The sequence below is a fragment of the Pseudophryne corroboree genome, chromosome 2 (genome assembly GCF_028390025.1).
Source record: "Pseudophryne corroboree isolate aPseCor3 chromosome 2, aPseCor3.hap2, whole genome shotgun sequence".
In the NCBI taxonomy this organism is placed as follows: domain Eukaryota; kingdom Metazoa; phylum Chordata; class Amphibia; order Anura; family Myobatrachidae; genus Pseudophryne; species Pseudophryne corroboree.
Genome location: NC_086445.1, coordinates 618,838,115 through 618,860,442, shown reverse-complemented (window position 1 = coordinate 618,860,442; position 22,328 = coordinate 618,838,115). Strand labels below are relative to the sequence as shown.

Sequence of the window (22,328 nt, the reverse complement as noted above, 5' to 3'; positions counted from 1 at the left end):
ATCACACAATACTTCCCTCTCAGGTAAACCTCTGGAGCATGCCATAGGCCCACCACAACTCAACAAGTTATTGCTGAACATAGGACCAGGCAACCTCTGGCTGCAGTTTGTTGGTTGAGCCTGCATACACAGCTCCCTCCTCCTCCAGACCAGAGACAGCAGACCTCGCTTTGTGTGTGAGAGGGTTGGGTGGAGGAGAAGCAGATAGAGGAGCAAGGATTGGACATGCACTTCATCATGTGCACATATCCCTTAGTTGCCTGCCATCTGGGAAGGGTGCTATGCTGATATCACAGCAGATGTCAGCACTGTTACAGTGTGGGGTGGTGGGTCACAGTGTGGTCGGGCATAGCGGCATCTGAGGCTGACAGGATCAGCAGTTTCCAATGTAAGGTGAAAGAAGGACATCTTTTATTTTGCTGAAGTGATAATGTGGCGCCCTCCAGTGACCGACACCCTAGACAGCTGCCCAAAGGCCCTAGCTGTAACCCTATATTGCAATTCTGGCTGCTTGAATTCTGTGTATTGTAGTGAAAGCATATTAGTATATAATGTTTGCAGCTATATATATATATATATATGTCTCTGTCAATGACGTGCAGTGGGGTGAGGCAGGTGAGGCAGAGCCTTTCCTGTCATACTAATGTTTGTGCCAGAGTTTTGACTGTGTAAAGCATATGAAAAATACAATAGAAATACAACAAAACAATGTTAGAAATATTTCCTTTGCATTATTCTAATAATTTTTAGAGCCAAAACTCTGGAGTAAAAAGTCTATGACAGGTGAGGCAGTGCCTTCCCTGCCTACCTTTCCCTCACATCTCTGATTAAAGCTCACAAAATTTCCAGGAGTTTATACTGCTGCGACTGTGTATAATGCTCAGATGTACGCTTTGGCTAATATATTGTGTGTAAATCTGGCTCTGGGGCCAGCCAGTGCCTCCTGAGCCATTTAGCTCACAGCAGTGCACGTCTCTGGTATTTGTCCATAAATAGCAGACACTGCATTGCAAAGATTGGGGTTTGTGCAGAGCCAATACCCTCCCCTCCATTAATTTGATAGGGTCATTAGAGCTTGTGACATTTAAACATTGTTTTGATTAAAACATGGTGGCAAATTAGTTAGCATTGCTACCTCACAGTGCTGTACTCATAAGCTTGTTTTCCAGCCATGGCCCAACTGGTGTGGAGTTTATATATTCTCCATGTCTTGTGTAGAATTTCTCCGGTTGCTCTCGGTTTTCTCCCACAGTCAAAAAATATAGTGGTACTGTAGCTGAATTGGCCAATGGCTTGTGTGAATGACAAATAATCTCTGTATAGCACTGCGTAATTAAATATAAATAATAATACATGGTCAAGTCACATTATAATGACCACCTCCTACATTTGACGTCGGCAGCGCGTAGACCATGAAGCACATCACGTGTCGTGCACTGGCTTGGTGGGTTTATGAAGTGTGCGATAGGCTGTCTGCACATATTTCACTCATTGCTGTCATGGGTAAAAGGGGCAATTTATCCGAGTTGCAAAAAGGGATGATAATAACAGTTCGGCCCATCTAGCTGCTGTCCGTGCTGCACATGGAGGTTACTCTGGCTATTAGCTGGTGGTCATAATAATGTGACTCGTCCGTATATAATATAAAGTTGAAACCATTAAGGGGCAGTTCAATTCTCAGCCATGTCTGGTTAAACTGTGTGACTGTCCACATCTCCATTAATTACAGCAACCCAACATTGCTCATTTTCCTGTGCATCTCTTAGGAGTGTGAGGAAAAACTGACCATGTATGAATTTGGCAAGGTGCTGCAGTCTGGCCTTCTGCACAGCATTCTGAAGGCACTGTATAGATGACACTGAGGATTTCAGTGAAGATGACATTAAAACTAAAAGCCATTTTTTAATCCTGTCAATCCCATGCCCTTGCAATACAAAATAATTATATTTACTTTAATGTGTTTATTTCTTTTTATATTTGTGAAGAAGATGTGAAATTGAGAAACAGAGTGGCACTACCAGACAGGTAGGTTACCTGATTATTGGTGTAGTCTGGAGTATTTTCCATGCACTTCTGCTTGTCCTTGATTTCTCCAGATAACATTGGGTTGTCACGCTTGCAGCACGCTTCCGGCCATGGAGCCATAGGATAGAGGTCATGGAAATGGGATCTGTTATCAAAATCATTCAATCCAGATATACCACAACAGGACAGCTAAACCAAATAGAAAGATACAGTATAGCAATACTTAGTAATTAAAGAAGAACAAAAAAGCTAAATAATACAATTTCCTCTCTCAGTTGTTATAGATGTCCAGCAAGCCAAAAGAGCACACTGACTAAATCTTTTATACTGCTTCTGGCATTCTCTGTTAACACATGTATTGCCCTTCTAGGTGTAATATATCTTGCATACTGGGCTCATGTAGAGCTGGATACAAGTTCATTTTTTCTCAATAAATTTATTCTGCAGCACTTTTAGTGTTTTTTATTTGAGCTACAGCAGGTTGAAATTTTGGCAGGGACCCCCCTCCGTCAAATGTGAGTGTCCCAACGTGTGGAGTTGTCATTATAAAGGGTAGAGCGTGGATGTAGTGCCATCCTATTATATGCTTGGAAAACATATGTTTTCCATAGTATGAGGCAATACTGCCTGTTGATCACAGGTGATCATCAGAAAACACCCCACGCGTCGCTATTGCTGACACAAGATTGGCCTCCCTGCTTCGTGGGACTTAGGGGGGGAGTAGGAACAATCTAGCCAGGTCGCTCATTTCACCACTGGGTGAAGTGAGCGTACCCCTCCCAGCCCCCTACCCCCCCCCCCCCCCCCCTCTCTTTCCCAGCACCCATCTCCCCATGTGTACTCCCCTTAGGACAATCACAGTAACATCATAAACTACATGCTAATACAAAAGATGTGCTTATGCTATACTACACTTACTATACAAATTTAATATTCCAATATTCTCCAGAATGTGCAGGAGACTCACAATTTTTAGTTCTTATGCACTCCTAGCAGAATAGGCCACCCTCACAGATACTGCCACTAAAGTTTGCGGTGTAGAGAGGCCAATCACAACACCATTGCCCTCTCGCTGCAGATCATGACCATGCCCCCAAACCTCTCCCTTCTACCTCTTCTCTGCTGTTTGCATTTTGAAAACAGCTTGCATATCTTCAAGCTACGTTTAAGCAATTGAGTGGTCAAGAACTGACATAAGCTCCTGCTACTGCACTGTGATGGGAGAGAAAGGCAGTGTGCCAGTCATGAAGCTACTTTAGCAACTTGATTAATAAAATAGTGCAATATGCCTGAAAAAAAAAACAGTGCAACCATCAGATGATTGCTTACATTTACTACTCAACACTTGAAAAAAAATGGGTTGCAAGAATCTGATCTTACAGTACTGCATCATGGGCCTAATTCTGAGTTGATCGCAGCAGCAAATATTTTAGCAGTTGGGCAAAACCATGTGCACTGCAGGGGGGACAGATATAACATGTGCAGAGAGAGTTAGATTTGGGTGTGGTGAGTTCAATCTGCAATCTAAATTGCAGTGTAAAAATAAAGCAGCCAGTATTTACCCTGCACAGAAACAAAATAACCCACCCAAATCTAACTCTCTCTGCACATGTTATATCTGCCACCCCTGCAGTGCACATGGTTTTGCCCAACTGCTAAAAAATTTCTTGCTGCCATCAACTTGGAATTCCCCCCCATATTGTTATATATTGTATATGCAACAGAAAACATGTACCCTCATTTGCCTGTTCACTTACCATACAACGTAACATGTATAAGTCAAAGCCATTCAATTACATTAATAGAGATATCAGTATGGCAGCTCCCAGTATGTAAAACCTGAGACTGTAGATCTGATGTAAGCCAGCATTAAATAACATACAGGTTTATTCACAGATCTCAATAAACCTTACAGCAATCATAATGGTGTTCCAGGACTGGCTGAAAACTTCAGAAGAGTTGTCTCCGTTGTAATATATCTGCAACTCATGCAGGAAATGTTCTTCTTTGACCTGTTAATATGGTAACCAAAATGAAAGTTATGGATTAGAGTATTCAGGGCCTAATTCAGCATGGATCGCTATTGAGAGTGAAATTGGAATTGTCGCAAAACTGTAACTGCTACAAATCACATGTGATGAGCCACCCTGAAATGGTAAAAGACGCCCACCGATGTGATCGCAACTCGCAGATCTACAATCCATATGCAGAAACCGAGTAATATCAACAGTTGCGGTTGACCCTACTCAGCATAATGGGGATGCAGCTGCACCGGCGCCATGTTTTTAATTGCAAGCTATCACAGCTGACGTCACATATACACCACGAAAATGGCCATGGCACACCTTCTTTTCCAAGCCACTCCCCCCAAACGCCATGTTGCCTCCCACAAGTTGTCACTTCCTGTCAATCAATTTGCGATCGCATCTGAGTGCATGTGCAGTCTGCTGATAATCGGTCGATTTGCATTTTTGCAATTTACCGATCCATGCTGAATTCGGCCCCCAATATCAAATTATAAAGCTTTAGATATAAATTAAAGATTTAAATCCGTACTTCTAAAGGCAGAGTTGTCCCATTATTCACTGAATACTTACCATGTTCTGATAACTCAAGGCCAGAATAACACCAACAAGTTCCACAGTGAAGAAAACCAAAACAAGTATAAAGAACTGTAACAGAAAATATTTTTTTTATTATGTGAAATTAAAACTGATAAATACACAAAATAAACACATTATATTTTTGATTTTAGGAAACAGGTGCATGTGATTTGTTTGGTTTATATATTTTTTCATTGAGTAGAAATGTAATTATACACTGTACTAGCGTTTGTCCGCGGCTTCGCTAGCATGGATGTCTGTTATTGTTCAGTGGTGCCATCTAATATTGCGATGTTTATTTTATTTTGTACACATTGATCATAAAATTTCTTTGTTAACAATATTTGCAGTTTTACCTTCAGGGAAAAAAGATGTTTGGGGCTACTAACTCGTGAGCAAGCCACGTAAAGCTGCCCATGGGAGAGCTGGTCCTGCAACCCTGAGTGTTTGCCCCTGCAACCTGTTGATCATCATAGCGAAGCAGAAGCTTAGATAACTATAGATGCTTGAATAGGAAAGAAAAATAGTTTTAGATAAGGGGTATACGAGGTATGAACACAGTCTCACCTGCACCACATCCCCTTAGGTTTCTTTACAGAGCAGTCACTCTTTCGAGTTCTGTTGCATACAGTAATTTGAGTGGAGTCAAGTTCCGCAGAAGCATGAGCGGAACACAAACTTTCAGCGCGCCCAGTGTCAATTGTCTGGGTTTTCCTTAATTGCTCATCTGCCTGATGTCACATAGAGACCATGCATACCTCAGTCTCCTTCTTGGTCACTAAGCTATACAATAGTGAAAAAGTGATCCAAATTCATCCAGTAACTTTTTGTCATGTCAGCACTAGTGATGAGCGGGTTCGGATCCTCGGGATCTATATTCTATATAAGGAGCCGCGCGTCGCCGCCATTTTTCACTCGTGCATTGGAGATGATCGTGAGAGGACACAGCTGGCGTCCTCTCAGTTTCTATGTTCAGTGGGCTGCAAATATCTGTGCTCAGTGTGCTGCAAATATCTGTGCTCAGTGTGCTGCAAATATCTGTGCTCAGTGTGCTGCAAGTGCAAATATCTACTTTCTCTGCCTGAAAAACGCTCCATATCTGACTGTGCTCAGTGTGCTGCAAATATCTGTGCTCAGTGTCAAAGTCAGAAAAATATCTCTATGCACACTACCATATTTGCACCTCACACAGGTCCGTGCTGCGCGTGCGTACGCTCTCCCGTACGTGCGCATACTCACAGTCGCGGGCACCCGCAGGCGCATGGTATGCATATTTACGGTAGAGTTTATGCGATCATAGCGTGCGACTCAATCATTACATATTTTCACTAATAATGTATTTTGTAGATCATGGTCCCTTTGATAGATTCTGAAAGTTTGGTTAATATAGAATGTTTATGAACAGAGGAATCCCTCTTTGTTTGATACGAAGGGTCAGATAGGAGTAATACAGTGGTGTTTAGTATCCATCGGAAGAATATTTAATTAGAAATATTCCGGTGTTGGTTTGAAGCAGATCAATCGCTCGTGCGAATAATTATGGACATAAGAAGTTTATGAACATTTACTTTATTTGCACTTTATTACCCATGCGGCGGGAAACCCAGTTTCCCTCCCACCTGAGCAGTTGGAAATAGTCACAGCCCACCTGTATGAATCAACCTATGACCTTTTGTTATAATGCGAAGCCGAATTCCTGTGTCCAATGAACAATGAGATTGTAGGGACCATTGAATTGTATTGTGTGTGGGGCATAAATAGCAGGCCGACCATATCCAACTTCACTCTCTTCAACGGTTCTCATTGCTGATAATCGGGAGCTGGATATCGAGGCGCATGCGATCGTTCCCCTTGTGCGTAAGTTCTCTCCGTAATCATATTGTCTTACTGTGAGCTATTTCTCTCTCTCCCTCTCTTCTCTTTCTCTCGTATTTTTCCTTGATTAGACTTGAATTGTATTGTATTGTATTTCCTGTGTAGTTATCTGGTTAGTTGGTTTATGTTATATTGTAGTGTATGCTTTGTACTGTGATTCCTTTTGCAAGTATAATAGTCATAATACACATAATAGGTTTCGGACCCTAAGCCCAGGTATCTGTGTATTCTTTATAGTGTTAAGTACTCCCTGAGCATCGGTGACACTCAAGCAGCTTTGTAGTTAATCAGGTTACACAAGGTTGCACTTACACTTTGTCTCTACATTAAGGTTTGCTGTGTATTTCATTACTAAAGGTATAGATATAAAGGTTTAACGTTGTGAGCGTCTGCATCGCTGGTGATCTCCTCGTGGTCCCGAGCGCTGCTACGCTATAGCGAATCATTACGATAAGTCAACAGCCAATAATCTGCCTGCCTGCGATCACTTGGCCGTGAGTGAACGTGACGCCTGAGCGTCTCGATCACGGCTAAGCGATCGATACGCAACTTGCGTACCCTTACGGTACTTCTTACGTAGATAGCGTACCGTGTTCTTAGACCTCATAAAGGGTTATATACACGATAAATATTTAGCTTTATCAATTGGCGGCTCGTCCTGTCCTTCACATATCTGCACTAGGTAGATCAGCAGACATTATCCCTCAGCAAAGGGCGGGAGGTTGTCTCGTAGTGCTGACGGGATAAGCGTCTGCTTCGCTTAGATAAAAGAGTGCTGAAGGAATCCGGGAACCGGAGGTAAGAACAAAACGCTAGTGTCTTTTAAAACTGTTTATTTTTCTGTCTTGCGTACACACGCACGCACACATATATATCTGCATTTCCGTTTCATTTTCGTATATCATTCTCCTGTCTGCCAGTTTTATAGTTGATAAAAAAAGTGCCAAAAGAGATTTGCTGTTATTTCATAGTTTAAGAGTAAAGGTAATATAGTTAAAAGATAGACAAACACACAGTTTTGCCTGGGAGAGAAGGCGAAGTCAGTGTGTTGTGTGGTAGATGATCAGGGATCATCTACATTGATAAAAATATAAATTGTGTTACGGTGGATCTTTGCTTTGCGTACACGTGTCCCTAACAAAAGACTTGTGTACGCAATCCAAAGGCAGACGCACGCAGCGTACATTACGCAACGGAGCGTCCGGTTACGCCCACGTAGCTCAAGTCACGATAAGTTGATTTTTAACGCAACGCGATAAGTAACGCAAAGCGGTAAATAGCGCCACAGGCGATAAATAACGCAAGTCTATTTTTGGAAATCCAAAATTTAAATTAACAGATCCTGCTCCTAATTGGTAACACAGCTGGGCTAAAGAAAAATTTCTGCGCAGAAATAGAAATAGAAGCAAAAGTGTACATGTGATGAGTGAGTGTTTTTGTATCACATAAGTTTATATAACTTAAAGGTTGAACCACAAGAAAAGTCGAGTACTCGTGAGGTACACGCGTGTAAGTGACGTGCACGGTGGCTAGGGAGGCATCCTTGGTTAAACATAATATTTGAGCATTAGAGTATAGCGGACCAGTATAGAACAAGACCAGGAGGTCAGACCAGGAGGTCGTACAGAACAAGACCAGGAGGTCATAGTAGACCAGCAGGTCCAGGTACAGTAAACAGGGAAGTCCGCTATACAGTTCAGAGGCACAACACCAAGAGAAGGGTTGGTGCAAGACCCATATAGGCCGTACAAGCTCTGGCTGAAGGAATTCGCAGTCGTAAGTTTCGATTCCATTGGTCTTTCCGTACACAAGCTTAGTTGTTTGTGTACTGAACGACTGGACCGCACGTAATTGTGTACAGTAGTTAGTAATCTGACCTAGTACCATTAGAGTAAAGGGGTCACAAACGCTATTTGTACATTCTGACGTGATTTGTGTAATTTTTTATTTTTCAAGAAGGGAAGTTCGCTGGTCACTCAGGAACTATCTGACAAACCTCACCTTTACTGGAAAGAGTAAGTGTTCTGCGGATAACCCTCGCATGTTCCAGTAAACAACGGTTTTTATAGGTGCCCTGGGTCGAGTGCGCCAGCACCATATCGGTGTGATCAGGTCGCATTGGTCGGCGTGGGCGAGTGAGTGGGGTACTCGGTAAACCGCCACCGTCAGCCTATTGTGAACAATCTGGTTTTCTGTAAGGGTTCGCTGAAGACCTTGATATAGAGATCAGAGGTAGAGCAAGCAACACCTGCAGAGTTATGGGGGCCAGTTGTTCAGGTAGGGGGCGATCAACCTCGGTTCGGGTTGATTCAGTGGTCCGACCAATTGGGTCGGCCAGGTATATCATGTGTGAGAAATATGGAAGTCACACAGAGGTTTTATGTGATGAATGGGAGAGAATGACGGTACAAGACCGGGAGAAATTCCCAAGAATAGGTAGCTTCAGCCCAGAGGTGTTACAAAATTTAAGGAGGAGGATATGTCTCATAAAATCAACAAAGAGACGAGTTCAGCATTATGATTATTTACAGTTGTGGCAACAGGAAGGTGAGATACAGAGAGGTTTGGCTCAGGCGGCGGGATCTGGCTCTAACAGAAAACTGATTGCCACGGCCCCGCCGCCACCATATATATCAGGAGAGAAGTTGATTACGGAGAAAGACGCACTAAGGTGTAACACAAAATCACTTAGTAACTGTGTAAATGTTAATGATAATGTTAACCCATTAACCCATGCAAGTATTAACCCGTGCAAGTTGTACCCTGTTTTGAACTTTCCTCAGGAGTGTGATCAAGAGGACGAAGCGACAACGATTTCAGCGCTCTCTCTAGCAGCCACCATAGCAGAGACCACAGTAGGCACAGCAACACCCACGAGATTAGTAAAGGCCCCTAGCGGAGGGATAGGTGAGGTCGTATCAACTGGTAAGTACGGCACCATGCATTATGCTGAGACTATTTCACCACAAGCTGTAGAATCTACACAGAATGAGGTTGTTAGAATTACTCCTGTTAGGGTAATAGCAGTTCCCAATGGGAAAACAGATGTATCAGGAGCCACTCCCATAAGGAACATTGCCATGTACAGCCCATTTTCCCGAATGGAATTAAGGACCATAGTGTCTGAATTCCCTGACCCTAGAAAAGATTTAGTTGCCAGCCAAAAATACATCACAGACTTAGGAAACACTTTAGAGCCCAATAATAAAGATTGGCAGATATTGCTAAAAGCTTGTTTACCCTCCAATGTCGACTCAGCTCAATTTTTAGCTGATTGTGGACTAGATCTGGATGTACCTCTTACAGATGTGTACAACAAAGATAACGTAAGAAGGATAAACTTACAGTTAAAGGAGCATTTCCCAGCAGTTGTTAAATGGAACAAAATATTTTCCATTAAACAAAAACAGTCAGAAACAGCTGCAGAATATTTTCACCGGGCACTATTAGAAATGGCAAAGTACACTGGTATAGAGGACATTAGGACAAATCCAAACCATCGAGAAGTAGCAGTATCTGTACTAATGGATGGTTTGAAGGAAACATTAAAGGCAAGGGTACAGACCACGCAACCATGTTGGCGAGGTCTGTCAGTGTCCACTTTGAGAGAGGCTGCTATTGATCACGACCGAAACATCACCAGACACAGGGAGTCGCAGAGTGATAAGCTAATGTCAGTAAGTATACAGGCTCTGACCACAAAGCAGCCTGCGTATGTACCATCCAACCCTGTGGGTAAGTCAACTATGATAACATGTTATTCTTGTCAAAGACAGGGACACTATGCACGAGACTGTAGAGCGAAAAATTCGCAAAGATCATACCAACCCCCTAGACAACGACACGACACACGACATTGGGAGCAAGGTCCGCAGAAACGGAGTTATGAGCCACATACAGGGGAAACAAAAATATATCCCCCAAACAGAGACTGGCATGCCTCTGGTAGTTCCCAACTATCTCCCTCACAAATAATTGCTGCCAGCGGGATTCAGGGAGGTCACCATACCCAATAGGGGTGTGGCCATACCTGTAATCTGCAGCCAGTGAAATTGATTGCCAACCTTGAAAGTGAACCCGAGGTCGCAATTAATGTAGCTGGTAAAACTTTAAACTTTCTTGTAGACACAGGGGCGGCCAAGTCAGTGATAAATTCGACAGTGGGCATGAGGACCACTGGTAGGACAATTCCAGCCATGGGAGTAACAGGAGTAGTCCAGCACTACCCTGTTAGCAAACCAGCCGAGATTACAATAGGGCCTTTGCATACCAAGCATTCCTTTTTGCTGGCTGCATCGGCACCAACCAATCTCCTGGGAAGAGACTTACTGTGTAAAATGGGGTGCGTCATTTATTGTACTCCTGAAGGTGTATTCTTGGACATACCTGAGAATCACGCTCAGGAAGTGCGAGACATGTTAGACTCCCCATCAAAATTAATGTCACATACCATTATGACAAATAGGAATCCATCCCAAGTAGAAGAGATGACATCTCAGATACCAGAGTCACTTTGGACAAAAGACGGACAGGACACTGGATTAATGGCAAACGTAGCTCCAGTAGTTGTACAAGTAAAAGATGGTAGGATAGCTCCAAAAATCCCACAGTATCCTCTGAAGCCAGAGGTGGAGTTAGGAGTTTACCCAGTAATAGAGCGCTTGCTACAACAGGGCATTCTGGTAAGAACGTCCAGCACTGCCAATAGTCCCATCTTCCCTGTTAAGAAGAGTGGGGGGAGGGGTTACAGGCTAGTGCAGGATCTAAGGGGGATTAACAAAATAGTTGAGAGTCAGTTCCCCGTAGTGCCAAATCCAGCTGTCATCCTAATGCAAATCCCTCCCACTGCCAAATTTTTCACTGTTATTGACCTCTGCTCCGCTTTCTTTTCGGTACCTCTGCACCCTGACAGCCAATATTTGTTTGCATTCACATACAGAGGAGTCCAATACACGTGGACTCGATTGCCCCAAGGTTTCATAGATAGTCCAAGTATATTTTCTCAGGCTTTGCATGATTGTTTACAGTCTTTCCAACCAGACAGTGGATCAGTATTGATACAGTATGTGGACGATTTATTACTGTGTTCAGATTCACTGGAAGCATCTCTGAAGGATACGAAACAGCTCCTGTTTCATCTTTCAGACACCGGACACAAGGTGTCCAAAGACAAGTTGCAATTATGCCAAACTAAGGTAAAATATTTGGGACACTGTCTAACACAAGGACTGAGACACCTGACCGCTGATAGAATCCAAGCAATTAGAGACATGACCCTGCCACAAACCCAGCAACAGATCAGAACGTTTTTAGGAATGTGTGGGTATTGCGGTAATTGGATCCCAGGGTTTTCCATTTTAGCGTTACCTTTGCAGGAAATGGTCTCCTCGAACAAACCTGATAGGATTTCGCATACAGACGAGTCCGAAACAGCATTTGAGAGACTCAAACAGTGCCTAACGCAGGCACCAGCACTAGGTATGCCAGACTATGGGAAACCCTTTGAACTATACGGAACAGAAAGTGCTGGTTGCGCGGCAGGCGTACTAACCCAAAAACACGGTGATGCCAGCAGGCCAGTTGCATACTACAGCGCTCAGCTAGATACGGTAGCGCGATCCCTCCCCACATGCTTGCGAAGCGTTGCTGCGATAGCATTGCTAGTGACAAAAAGCGAAGATGTCGTGCTAGGCCACAACCTCACAATCCATACGCCACATGCGGTATCAGCCTTATTGAATTCTGCCCAAACCAGACACGTCTCATCAGCGAGGTTTACAAGATGGGAATTAGCACTAATGGCCCCCGTAAACATCACCATAAGGAGATGCAGTGCATTAAACCCTGCAACATATCTCCCAGGTGTGCCTGGTCAGGCACAAAGGGTGGAAGGTGAGAGTGCTGGGGAAGGAGGATTTAATACAAAGGAAGATACACATGATTGTATGGAATATTTGACCCAAAATTTTACAGCAAGGCCTGACATCAGTGACAACCCACTGGAAGATGCAGAACTCACGTTCTACACGGACGGTAGTTGTCACAGACAGTCAGACTCGGGAGACTTGTGTACTGGATACGCAGTCGTAGATGACCAAGACACCATAGAAGCGGAACCGCTAGGCCCACCTCACTCAGCCCAGGTTGCTGAACTGGTCGCCCTAACCAGAGCATGTGAATTGGCTAAGGGTAAGTCAGCCAATATCTACACCGATTCTAGATACGCATTCGGGGTAGTCCATGATTTCGGAGCCCTATGGCGCCTCAGAAATTTCATGACGGCAGCTGGTACACCGGTAGCGCATGCAGCTCACATAAAAAGGCTTCTAACAGCGATACAGGAACCCGACAGAGTGGCTGTTATCAAATGTAAAGCACACACATATAGCCAAGACCCGGTATCACTTGGTAACAGCCGAGCAGACGAAGCTGCTAAGTTAGCAGCTGCTACCCCCATACAGACAGACACCACACAACTGATGGTATTCAATACCATCAACACACAGAAGTTGTGTAAAATGCAAAATTTGTGTTCCACACAGGAAAAGGCAGTCTGGAAGGCAAAGGGATGTGGCCAAGAGTCCTCAGGACTCTGGACGGATGGACATGGTAAACCAGTGGCCCCCAGAGCATATCTTCCATGTCTGGCTGAAGCAGCTCACGGGCTGACTCATCTAGGCAAGGAGGGAATGTGCAAATTGGTAAGAGCCTATTGGTGCGCCCCAGGATTCTCCTCTCATGCGAGTAAAAGAGCAATGTCATGCCTTACCTGTCTGAGAAAGAATATTGGAAAGGCAATACCTACAGAACCATCCCATATCCCACCTGCCGGCGGCCCTTTCCAGGTAATACAAATTGACTTCATTCAATTACCCCCTTGTCGGAATTTGAAATATGTACTTGTTTGTATAGATGTTTTCTCAAATTGGGTCGAAGCATTTCCTGCAGCTACAAATACCGCTATGTTTACAGCTAAGAAAATTGTGCAGGAATTTGTATGTAGATATGGTATCCCTAGAATAATCGAAAGTGATAGGGGTACCCATTTTACAGGTGATGTCTTTCAAGGAATGTGTAAGTTGATGGGAATTGATAGCAAGCTGCACACTCCGTACCGTCCACAGGCGAGTGCGAAGGTCGAAAGAGTGAACAGCACTATTAAAAATAAATTGAGTAAAGTGATGGCAGAGACAGGATTGACATGGCCAGAAGCTTTACCCATTGTATTGTACAGTATCAGAACCACTCCCAGGTCCCCTCTTAATCTGTCCCCCTTTGAAATCTTATTTGGTCGACAACCGCATGTCATGATTAACCCTCAGGATGATTTGAAATGTAACAATGAAGTAACTGTAAAGTACTTGATTAACATGAGTAAACAGTTAAGGAATCAAAATGATAATCTAAAGTTGGTGATTCCTGATCTACCTGATAGTAGTTGTCATGACATTGAACCTGGGGATTATGTAATGATACGAAATTTTCTACGCTCAGGTTGCCTTATTGACAGATGGGAAGGACCATACCAGGTCTTATTGACTAGCACGACAGCATTGAAGGTTGCTGAGAGAGAGACTTGGGTCCATTCATCCCACTGCAAGAAGGTTGCTGATCCAGAGAAGTCCCGTGATAAGGAACAGACGGTAGAGGTTGTATCACTGGAGTGTCTGTTCCAGGAGGACTGAGGCGGCACCTGAGCCTTGAACACCGAGAGCTGTTGTCGACTCCCCACTCCCTTTTATTGTTTTTTTTCCACTTCCCATCCCCTCTCCCTCAAATGTATTTTTCCTCCTTCTCATTCTTCTTCGTCTCCTCCTCAAAGATGGACTTGCCCCAAGAGACTGTGATCCGGATTTTCCTGTTGACCATGATGTTGACCAGAGCAGTCTGTTCCGGCGAGAGTACCATGGAGGTCGATAGAGGTTCTGGAATGGGTTCTGATGATAAAGATGGAGGCGTAGTTTTCCAAGATCAACCTAACCAACAAGCAAAGGCGAGTATCAGAAAACGATCCGATAGCATTGACCATAGAAGAAATTGTGACGGATTGTTAGCTGAAGAAAACTGTATCTGTAGGCTCTGTAACAATGTCATTGAAGATGGGTGCATTAAGAAATGCCAATCCAGTTTTAATATCCATATGGACCGGCATCCATTGAGTGATTATCACTCCTTAGTGGGTAATGTATTAAACAAAACAGATTGTTGGGTATGCTCTCAAGTACCTCAGGGTCATAGCAAATCAGGGCTAGTACCATTTCCTTTAACGATAGGAGAGGTACTTGAGTTAAATGGTGGGAGACCGGTGGACCAGAGGTTTAATATCTCCAGCCCTCCTAGTTTGAAGCTCCACCAATACCACGTGGATAGGTCCCTATTATGTTTTAACATCTCCAATCCCAGAAAGCCGGGAAATTGGGAAGTATCATGGAGTAACCACACCATGACCTTTTCACATAGAGCAGATAGAATGCCTACAGATACAGAGCTTGTACGCCACATAGCCAGTAGAGGAAAATCTTTCCGGTATAGATACACCTTAGGAAATAGGATTACTAGAGTTGGAGAAGTATCACCAGGATACTGTGCACATATCGTACAACCTGATACGTGCATTAAGCAGATGGAAGAATTAGGGCTAGGAGATTTCACCTGGAAGGTGTGTAATATGGTAATGTCTTTCTCCGTCCCATATGTTCTCCCCGATGATGCATATTTCATATGCGGGAGAAAGGCGTACAAGTGGCTTGCCCCAAACTCTGAAGGATTGTGTTATATTGGAAGAGTATTGCCTGAAGTAATGACTGTAACTCATGATAAAATGAAAGACATACACCGTGGTGCCCAAGCTCCTTATACTCACACTCATTACGAGCACCTCGTTAAAAGACAACTGTCAGAAAGGTTAGAGCATCCGGCCTCTGATCTGATCCATGAATCCACCGGGATTCAGGTTCTGGTGGCGTTAGATTTCACTCGCACCGCTCGAGGAGTGATGAATTATAGATACATTTCCGCACTCGCCAATTTGTTAGATAATATCACTGAAATGTATGATGACACGTTTAGATACACTGGAAGAGAACTTCAAGCTTATAAAACAGAACTGGTACAGCATAGAATGGTTCTTAATTACCTCACAGCAGTGACAGGCGGATATTGTGTTACATTGGCAACACAGTACGGCGTGAAGTGTTGCACGTATATCACAAATAGCACCGAGGATCCGGTAGAGGTCATAGACCAAAAGATGGACGATATTCTCCAATTAAAGTGGGAATTTCGCCGAAAACACAATCTCACTCTTGCTGCTGTAGGTAATGAGCTGACTGGTTGGGTGTCATGGTTGAACCCGCGAAATTGGTTCTCTGGTTTAGGAGACTGGGCTCAAGGAGTCATAATGGATGTTGGGAAGTTTCTACTATGTATCTTAGGTGTCGTTATATCGATTGGATTGATATTTAGATGCGGGCAGGCTTTAATGAGGTGCAAACAAAGTACCAGAGTGATGAGTTTGAGGAGTGAGGAAACTGTAATTAACCTGGATTTGATTTACGACCCAACGATAGAAACAATGATGTGATGAAAATGCGATTTCTACGGTCCGTTTCTTTTCACCTGTTTTTCTGGTTTTTCTCCAAGATAACAAGACCCCCTTGGACGAGGAAGTTGATGAGACGCTATACAGACACCGGATGGACCAAAGAAGGAGTTTTGACCACTTGAGATATGGACACTTGATGAACTTTGCCATGGATCCCCAGTTTCCCTAGAATTCTTAAAATTACGCTAGCCCAACATTTTTTGTAAATCTAATGGCATTGACAAAGCTTATTGCTCACGCTTAATGAGCAAAACAGCGCAAAGAAGACGACTTTCAACTGATACCGAACAAAACTTCAACCGACAGATGTACATTAACCTGACATAGAATACCACCGCATTTACCGTAATTATGTCTTTTCTTCATTTCTACAACCCTCAGGTAATGACACACATAGTATAGGGAATACAGGCACAGATATCAGCAATCACATATTCCCCCATTCATGTATCATCAACTAAAATGTGCTCCCCATTTTGTTCAAAATCCGAAAAGAGCTCGGTAAAGTTTGACAGCCCATCCACAGACCTGTACCACGGGATAAGAAGGAATTCAAATGTATACTTCGCAATACCTCGAAGCTTGATTTACAACACGTACGGCACGATGATACATGACCCCCCAAACATGGACTCATACACACATGCTTCTGCTATCTCACTAGGTCATACCCTCTTCCCACCTACTCCTCTCTCCTCCCTTACCCAACCATGGAAATGAATTAACCCCTGACATATATTTTTCTCCTTTTGAAATGTTTTCAGGAAGTGGCAGTTATTATTGACTACCAAAGGGTGGACTGTCAAAGTCAGAAAAATATCTCTATGCACACTACCATATTTGCACCTCACACAGGTCCGTGCTGCGCGTGCGTACGCTCTCCCGTACGTGCGCATACTCACAGTCGCGGGCACCCGCAGGCGCATGGTATGCGTATTTACGGTAGAGTTTATGCGATCATAGCGTGCGACTCAATCATTACATATTTTCACTAATAATGTATTTTGTAGATCATGGTCCCTTTGATAGATTCTGAAAGTTTGGTTAATATAGAATGTTTATGAACAGAGGAATCCCTCTTTGTTTGATACGAAGGGTCAGATAGGAGTAATACAGTGGTGTTTAGTATCCATCGGAAGAATATTTAATTAGAAATATTCCGGTGTTGGTTTGAAGCAGATCAATCGCTCGTGCGAATAGTTATGGACATAAGAAGTTTATGAACATTTACTTTATTTGCACTTTATTACCCATGCGGCGGGAAACCCAGTTTCCCTCCCACCTGAGCAGTTGGAAATAGTCACAGCCCACCTGTATGAATCAACCTATGACCTTTTGTTATAATGCGAAGCCGAATTCCTGTGTCCAATGAACAATGAGATTGTAGGGACCATTGAATTGTATTGTGTGTGGGGCATAAATAGCAGGCCGACCATATCCAACTTCACTCTCTTCAACGGTTCTCATTGCTGATAATCGGGAGCTGGATATCGAGGCGCATGCGATCGTTCCCCTTGTGCGTAAGTTCTCTCCGTAATCATATTGTCTTACTGTGAGCCATTTCTCTCTCTCCCTCTCTTCTCTTTCTCTCGTATTTTTCCTTGATTAGACTTGAATTGTATTGTATTGTATTTCCTGTGTAGTTATCTGGTTAGTTGGTTTATGTTATATTGTAGTGTATGCTTTGTACTGTGATTCCTTTTGCAAGTATAATAGTCATAATACACATAATAGGTTTCGGACCCTAAGCCCAGGTATCTGTGTATTCTTTATAGTGTTAAGTACTCCCTGAGCATCGGTGACACTCAAGCAGCTTTGTAGTTAATCAGGTTACACAAGGTTGCACTTACACTTTGTCTCTACATTAAGGTTTGCTGTGTATTTCATTACTAAAGGTATAGATATAAAGGTTTAACGTTGTGAGCGTCTGCATCGCTGGTGATCTCCTCGTGGTCCCGAGCGCTGCTACGCTATAGCGAATCATTACGATAAGTCAACAGCCAATAATCTGCCTGCCTGCGATCACTTGGCCGTGAGTGAACGTGACGCCTGAGCGTCTCGATCACGGCTAAGCGATCGATACGCAACTTGCGTACCCTTACGGTACTTCTTACGTAGATAGCGTACCGTGTTCTTAGACCTCATAAAGGGTTATATACACGATAAATATTTAGCTTTATCATCAGTGTGCTAATTGCTTTATTGTGGGGACTGGGGACCAGCAGAATTATAAAGTAGGAGGACAGTGCAGAGTTTTGCTGACCAGTGACCACCAGTATTATACGTTCTCTGCCTGAAAAACGCTCCATATCTGTGCTGCATTGTAGTATATAGTAGGAGGACAGTGCAGAATTTTGCTGACCACCAGTATAACTATATATATAGCAGTACGGTACAGTAGTCCACTGCTCTACCTACCTCTGTGTCGTCAAGTATACTATCCATCCATACCTGTGGTGCATTTCAGTTTTGCACAGTTTGCTGACCACCAGTATATAATATATAGCAGTACGGTACAGAAGGCCACTGCTCTACCTACCTCTGTGTCGTCAAGTATACTATCCATCCATACCTGTGGTGCATTTCAGTTTTGCACAGTTTGCTGACCACCAGTATATAATATATAGCAGTACGGTACAGTAGGCCACTGCTCTACCTACCTCTGTGTCGTCAAGTATACGATCCATCCATACCTGTGGTGCATTTCAGTTTTGCACAGTTTGCTGACCACCAGCAGGGCCGTAACTACGTGTGTGCCAAGTGGGCTTGGCACACAGCGCAGTTGCCCTGAGGGCGCACGGCCAGCGGCATGTTATGAGTCAAATTGACTCATTACATGCCGCCTCTGCTGTGTGCGCCGCGCTGTGGAGGGAGAAGAGGACCAGCGCCGGGCAGCGGAGAAGGAGGAGGAGGGAAGGGGAGCAGGGAGCCGCAGCAGCGCTATGTCATTGGTAGTAAGCGCCGCTGCAGCATCCCCCTCTCCTTCTGTATTGGCTGCCCGGCGCTGCTGTGGATGCTGGGATGCGGTTCCTCCATCCCAGCATCCACAGCAGCGCCGGGCAGCCAATACGGAAGGAGAGGGGGATGCTGCAGCGGCGCTTACTACCAATGATATAGCGCTGCTGTGGCTCCCTGCTCCCCCTCCCTCCTCCTCCTTCTCACCTCACTGCCTGCACCGAGGGAGCTGCACGAGGAGCCTGACTGCCAGCAGGGAGATGGTAAGTATATCTCTCTCTCTCTCTCTCTCTCTCTCTCAGGGGGTCACCGTCTGCCGCAATGTGTAAAAAGGGGGACTGGCTGTAAAAAGGGGGCCTGGCTGCCGCAATGTGTAAAAAGGGGGCCTGGCTGCCGCAATGTGTAAAAAGGGGGACTGGCTGCCGCAATGTGTAAAAAGGGTGCCTGGCTGCCGCAATGTGTAAAAAGGGGTACTGGCTGCCGCAATGTGTAAAGAGGGGGCCTGGCTGCCGCAATGTGTAAAAGGGGGGACTGGCTGCCGCAATGTGTAAAGAGGGGGCCTGGCTGCCGCAATGTGTAAAGAGGGGGCCTGGCTGCCGCAATGTGTAAAAAGGGGGCCTGGCTGCCGCAATGTGAAAAAAGGGGGACTGGCTGCCGCAATGTGTAAAAAGGGGGACTGTCTGCTGTAATGTGTAAAAAGGGGGACACTGTCTGCTGTAATGTATAAAAGGGGCTCTACCTGGTGTAGTGGCGCTACTGTGCAGCGTAATTTAAATAATCTAGACTACTGTGCACCGTAGTATGAATTGCTATTATTTTGTGGCCACGCCCCTTTCCCGTGAAGCCATGCCCCCGGCGCGCACTGCCCCTGTCTTACATGGGGGGGGGGCGCCACTGTCGTTTCTTGCACACAGCGCTAAAATGCCTAGTTACGGCACTGACCACCAGTATATAATATATAGCAATACGGTACAGTAGGCCACTGCTCTACCTACCTCTGTGTCGTCAAGTATACTATCCATCCATACCTGTGGTGCATTTCAGTTTTGCACAGTTTGCTGACCACCAGTATATAATATATAGCAGTACGGTACAGAAGGCCACTGCTCTACCTACCTCTGTGTCGTCAAGTATACTATCCATCCATACCTGTGGTGCATTTCAGTTTTGCACAATTTGTTGACCACCAGTATATAATATATAGCAATACGGTACAGTAGGCCACTGCTCTACCTACCTCTGTGTCGTCAAGTATACTATCCATCCATACCTGTGGTGCATTTCAGTTTTGCACAGTTTGCTGACCACCAGTATATAATATATAGCAGTACGGTACAGAAGGCCACTGCTCTACCTACCTCTGTGTCGTCAAGTATACTATCCATCCATACCTGTGGTGCATTTCAGTTTTGCACAATTTGTTGACCACCAGTATATAATATATAGCAATACGGTACAGTAGGCCACTGCTCTACCTACCTCTGTGTCGTCAAGTATACTATCCATCCATACCTGTGGTGCATTTCAGTTTTGCACAGTTTGCTGACCACCAGTATATAATATATAGCTGTACGGTACAGTAGGCCACTGCTCTATCTACCTCTGTGTCGTCAAGTATACTATCCATCCATACCTGTGGTGCATTTCAGTTTTGCACAGTTTGCTGACCACCAGTATATAATATATAGCAGTATGGTAAAGAAGGCTACTGCTCTACCTACCTCTGTGTCGTCAAGTATACTATCCATACTATCCATCCATACCTGTGGTGCATTTCAGTTTTGCACAGTTTGCTGACCACCAGTATATAATATATAGCAGTACGGTACAGTAGGCCACTGCTCTACCTACCTCTGTGTCGTCAAGTATACTATCCATCCATACCTGTGGTGCATTTCAGTTTTGCACAATTTGCTGACCACCAGTATATAATATATAGCAGTACGGTACAGTAGGCCACTGCTCTACCTACCTCTGTGTCGTCAAGTATACTATCCATCCATACCTGTGGTGCATTTCAGTTTTGTACAGTTTACTGACCACCAGTATATAATATATAGCAGTACAGTACAGTAGGCCACTGCTCTACCTACCTCTGTGTCGTCAAGTATACTATCCATCCATACCTTTGGTGCATTTCAGTTGTGCGCAGTATATATAGTAGTAGGCTATTGCTATTGATATATTACTGGCATATAATTCCACACATTAAAAAATGGAGAACAAAAATGTGGAGGGTAAAATAGGGAAAGATCAAGATCCACTTCCACCTCGTGCTGAAGCTGCTGCTACTAGTCATGGCCGAGACGATGAAATGCCATCAACGTCGTCTGCCAAGGCCGATGCCCAATGTCATAGTAGAGAGCATGTAAAATAAAAAAAAATAAAGCTCAGTAAAATGACCCAAAAATCTAAATCAAAATCGTCTGAGGAGAAGCGTAAACTTGCCAATGTGCCATTTACGACACAGAGCGGCAAGGAACGGCTGAGGGCCTGGCCTATGTTCATGGCTAGTGGTTCAGCTTCACATGAGGATGGAAGCACTCATCCTCCTGCTAGAAAACTTTTAAAGAGTTAAGATGGCAAAAGCACAGCAAAGAACTGTGCGTTCTTCTAAATCACAAATCCCCAAGGAGAGTGCAATTGTGTCGGTTGCGATGCCTGACCTTCCCAACACTGGACGGGAAGAGGTTGCGCCTTCCACCATTTGCACGCCCCCTGCAAGTGCTGGAAGGAGCACCCGCAGTCCAGTTCCTGATAGTCAAATTGAAGATGTCACTGTTGAAGTACACCAGGATGAGGATATGGGTGTTGCTGGCACTGGGGAGGAAATTGACAAGGAGGATTCTGATGGTGAGGTGGTTTGTTTAAGTCAGGCACCCGGGGAGACACCTGTTGTCCGTGGGACGAATATGGCCATTGACATGCCTGGTCAAAATACAAAAAAAATCACCTCTTCGGTGTGGAATTATTTCAACAGAAATGCGGACAACTGGTGTCAAGCCGTGTGTTGCCTTTGTCAAGCTGTAATAAGTAGGGGTAAGGACGTTAACCACCTAGGAACATCCTTATACGTCACCTGCACCGCATTCATCAGAAGTCAGTGACAAGTTCAAAAACTTTGGATGACAGCGGAAGCAGTCCACTGACCACTAAATCCCTTCCTCTTGTAACCAAGCTCCTGCAAACCACACCACCAACTCCCTCAGTGTCAATTTCCTCCTTACACAGGAAAGCCAATAGTCCAGCAGGCCATGTCACTGTCA

At 44.3% G+C, this 22,328-nt stretch overlaps 1 protein-coding gene across 1 annotated transcript in view; it reads right to left on the bottom strand.

Moving 5' to 3' along the window:
* LOC135004275 (tetraspanin-18-like) overlaps positions 1–22,328 on the bottom strand; it is a 71,866-nt gene that overhangs the window by 18,093 nt on the left and 31,445 nt on the right. The window contains exons 3-5 of the mRNA XM_063951796.1: positions 4,623–4,697; positions 3,939–4,037; positions 2,035–2,214 (exon numbers count right to left, since the gene is read on the bottom strand). Coding sequence (XP_063807866.1) covers positions 2,035–2,214; positions 3,939–4,037; positions 4,623–4,697 — 354 coding nt within the window. The remainder of the gene's footprint in view (positions 1–2,034; positions 2,215–3,938; positions 4,038–4,622; positions 4,698–22,328) is intronic.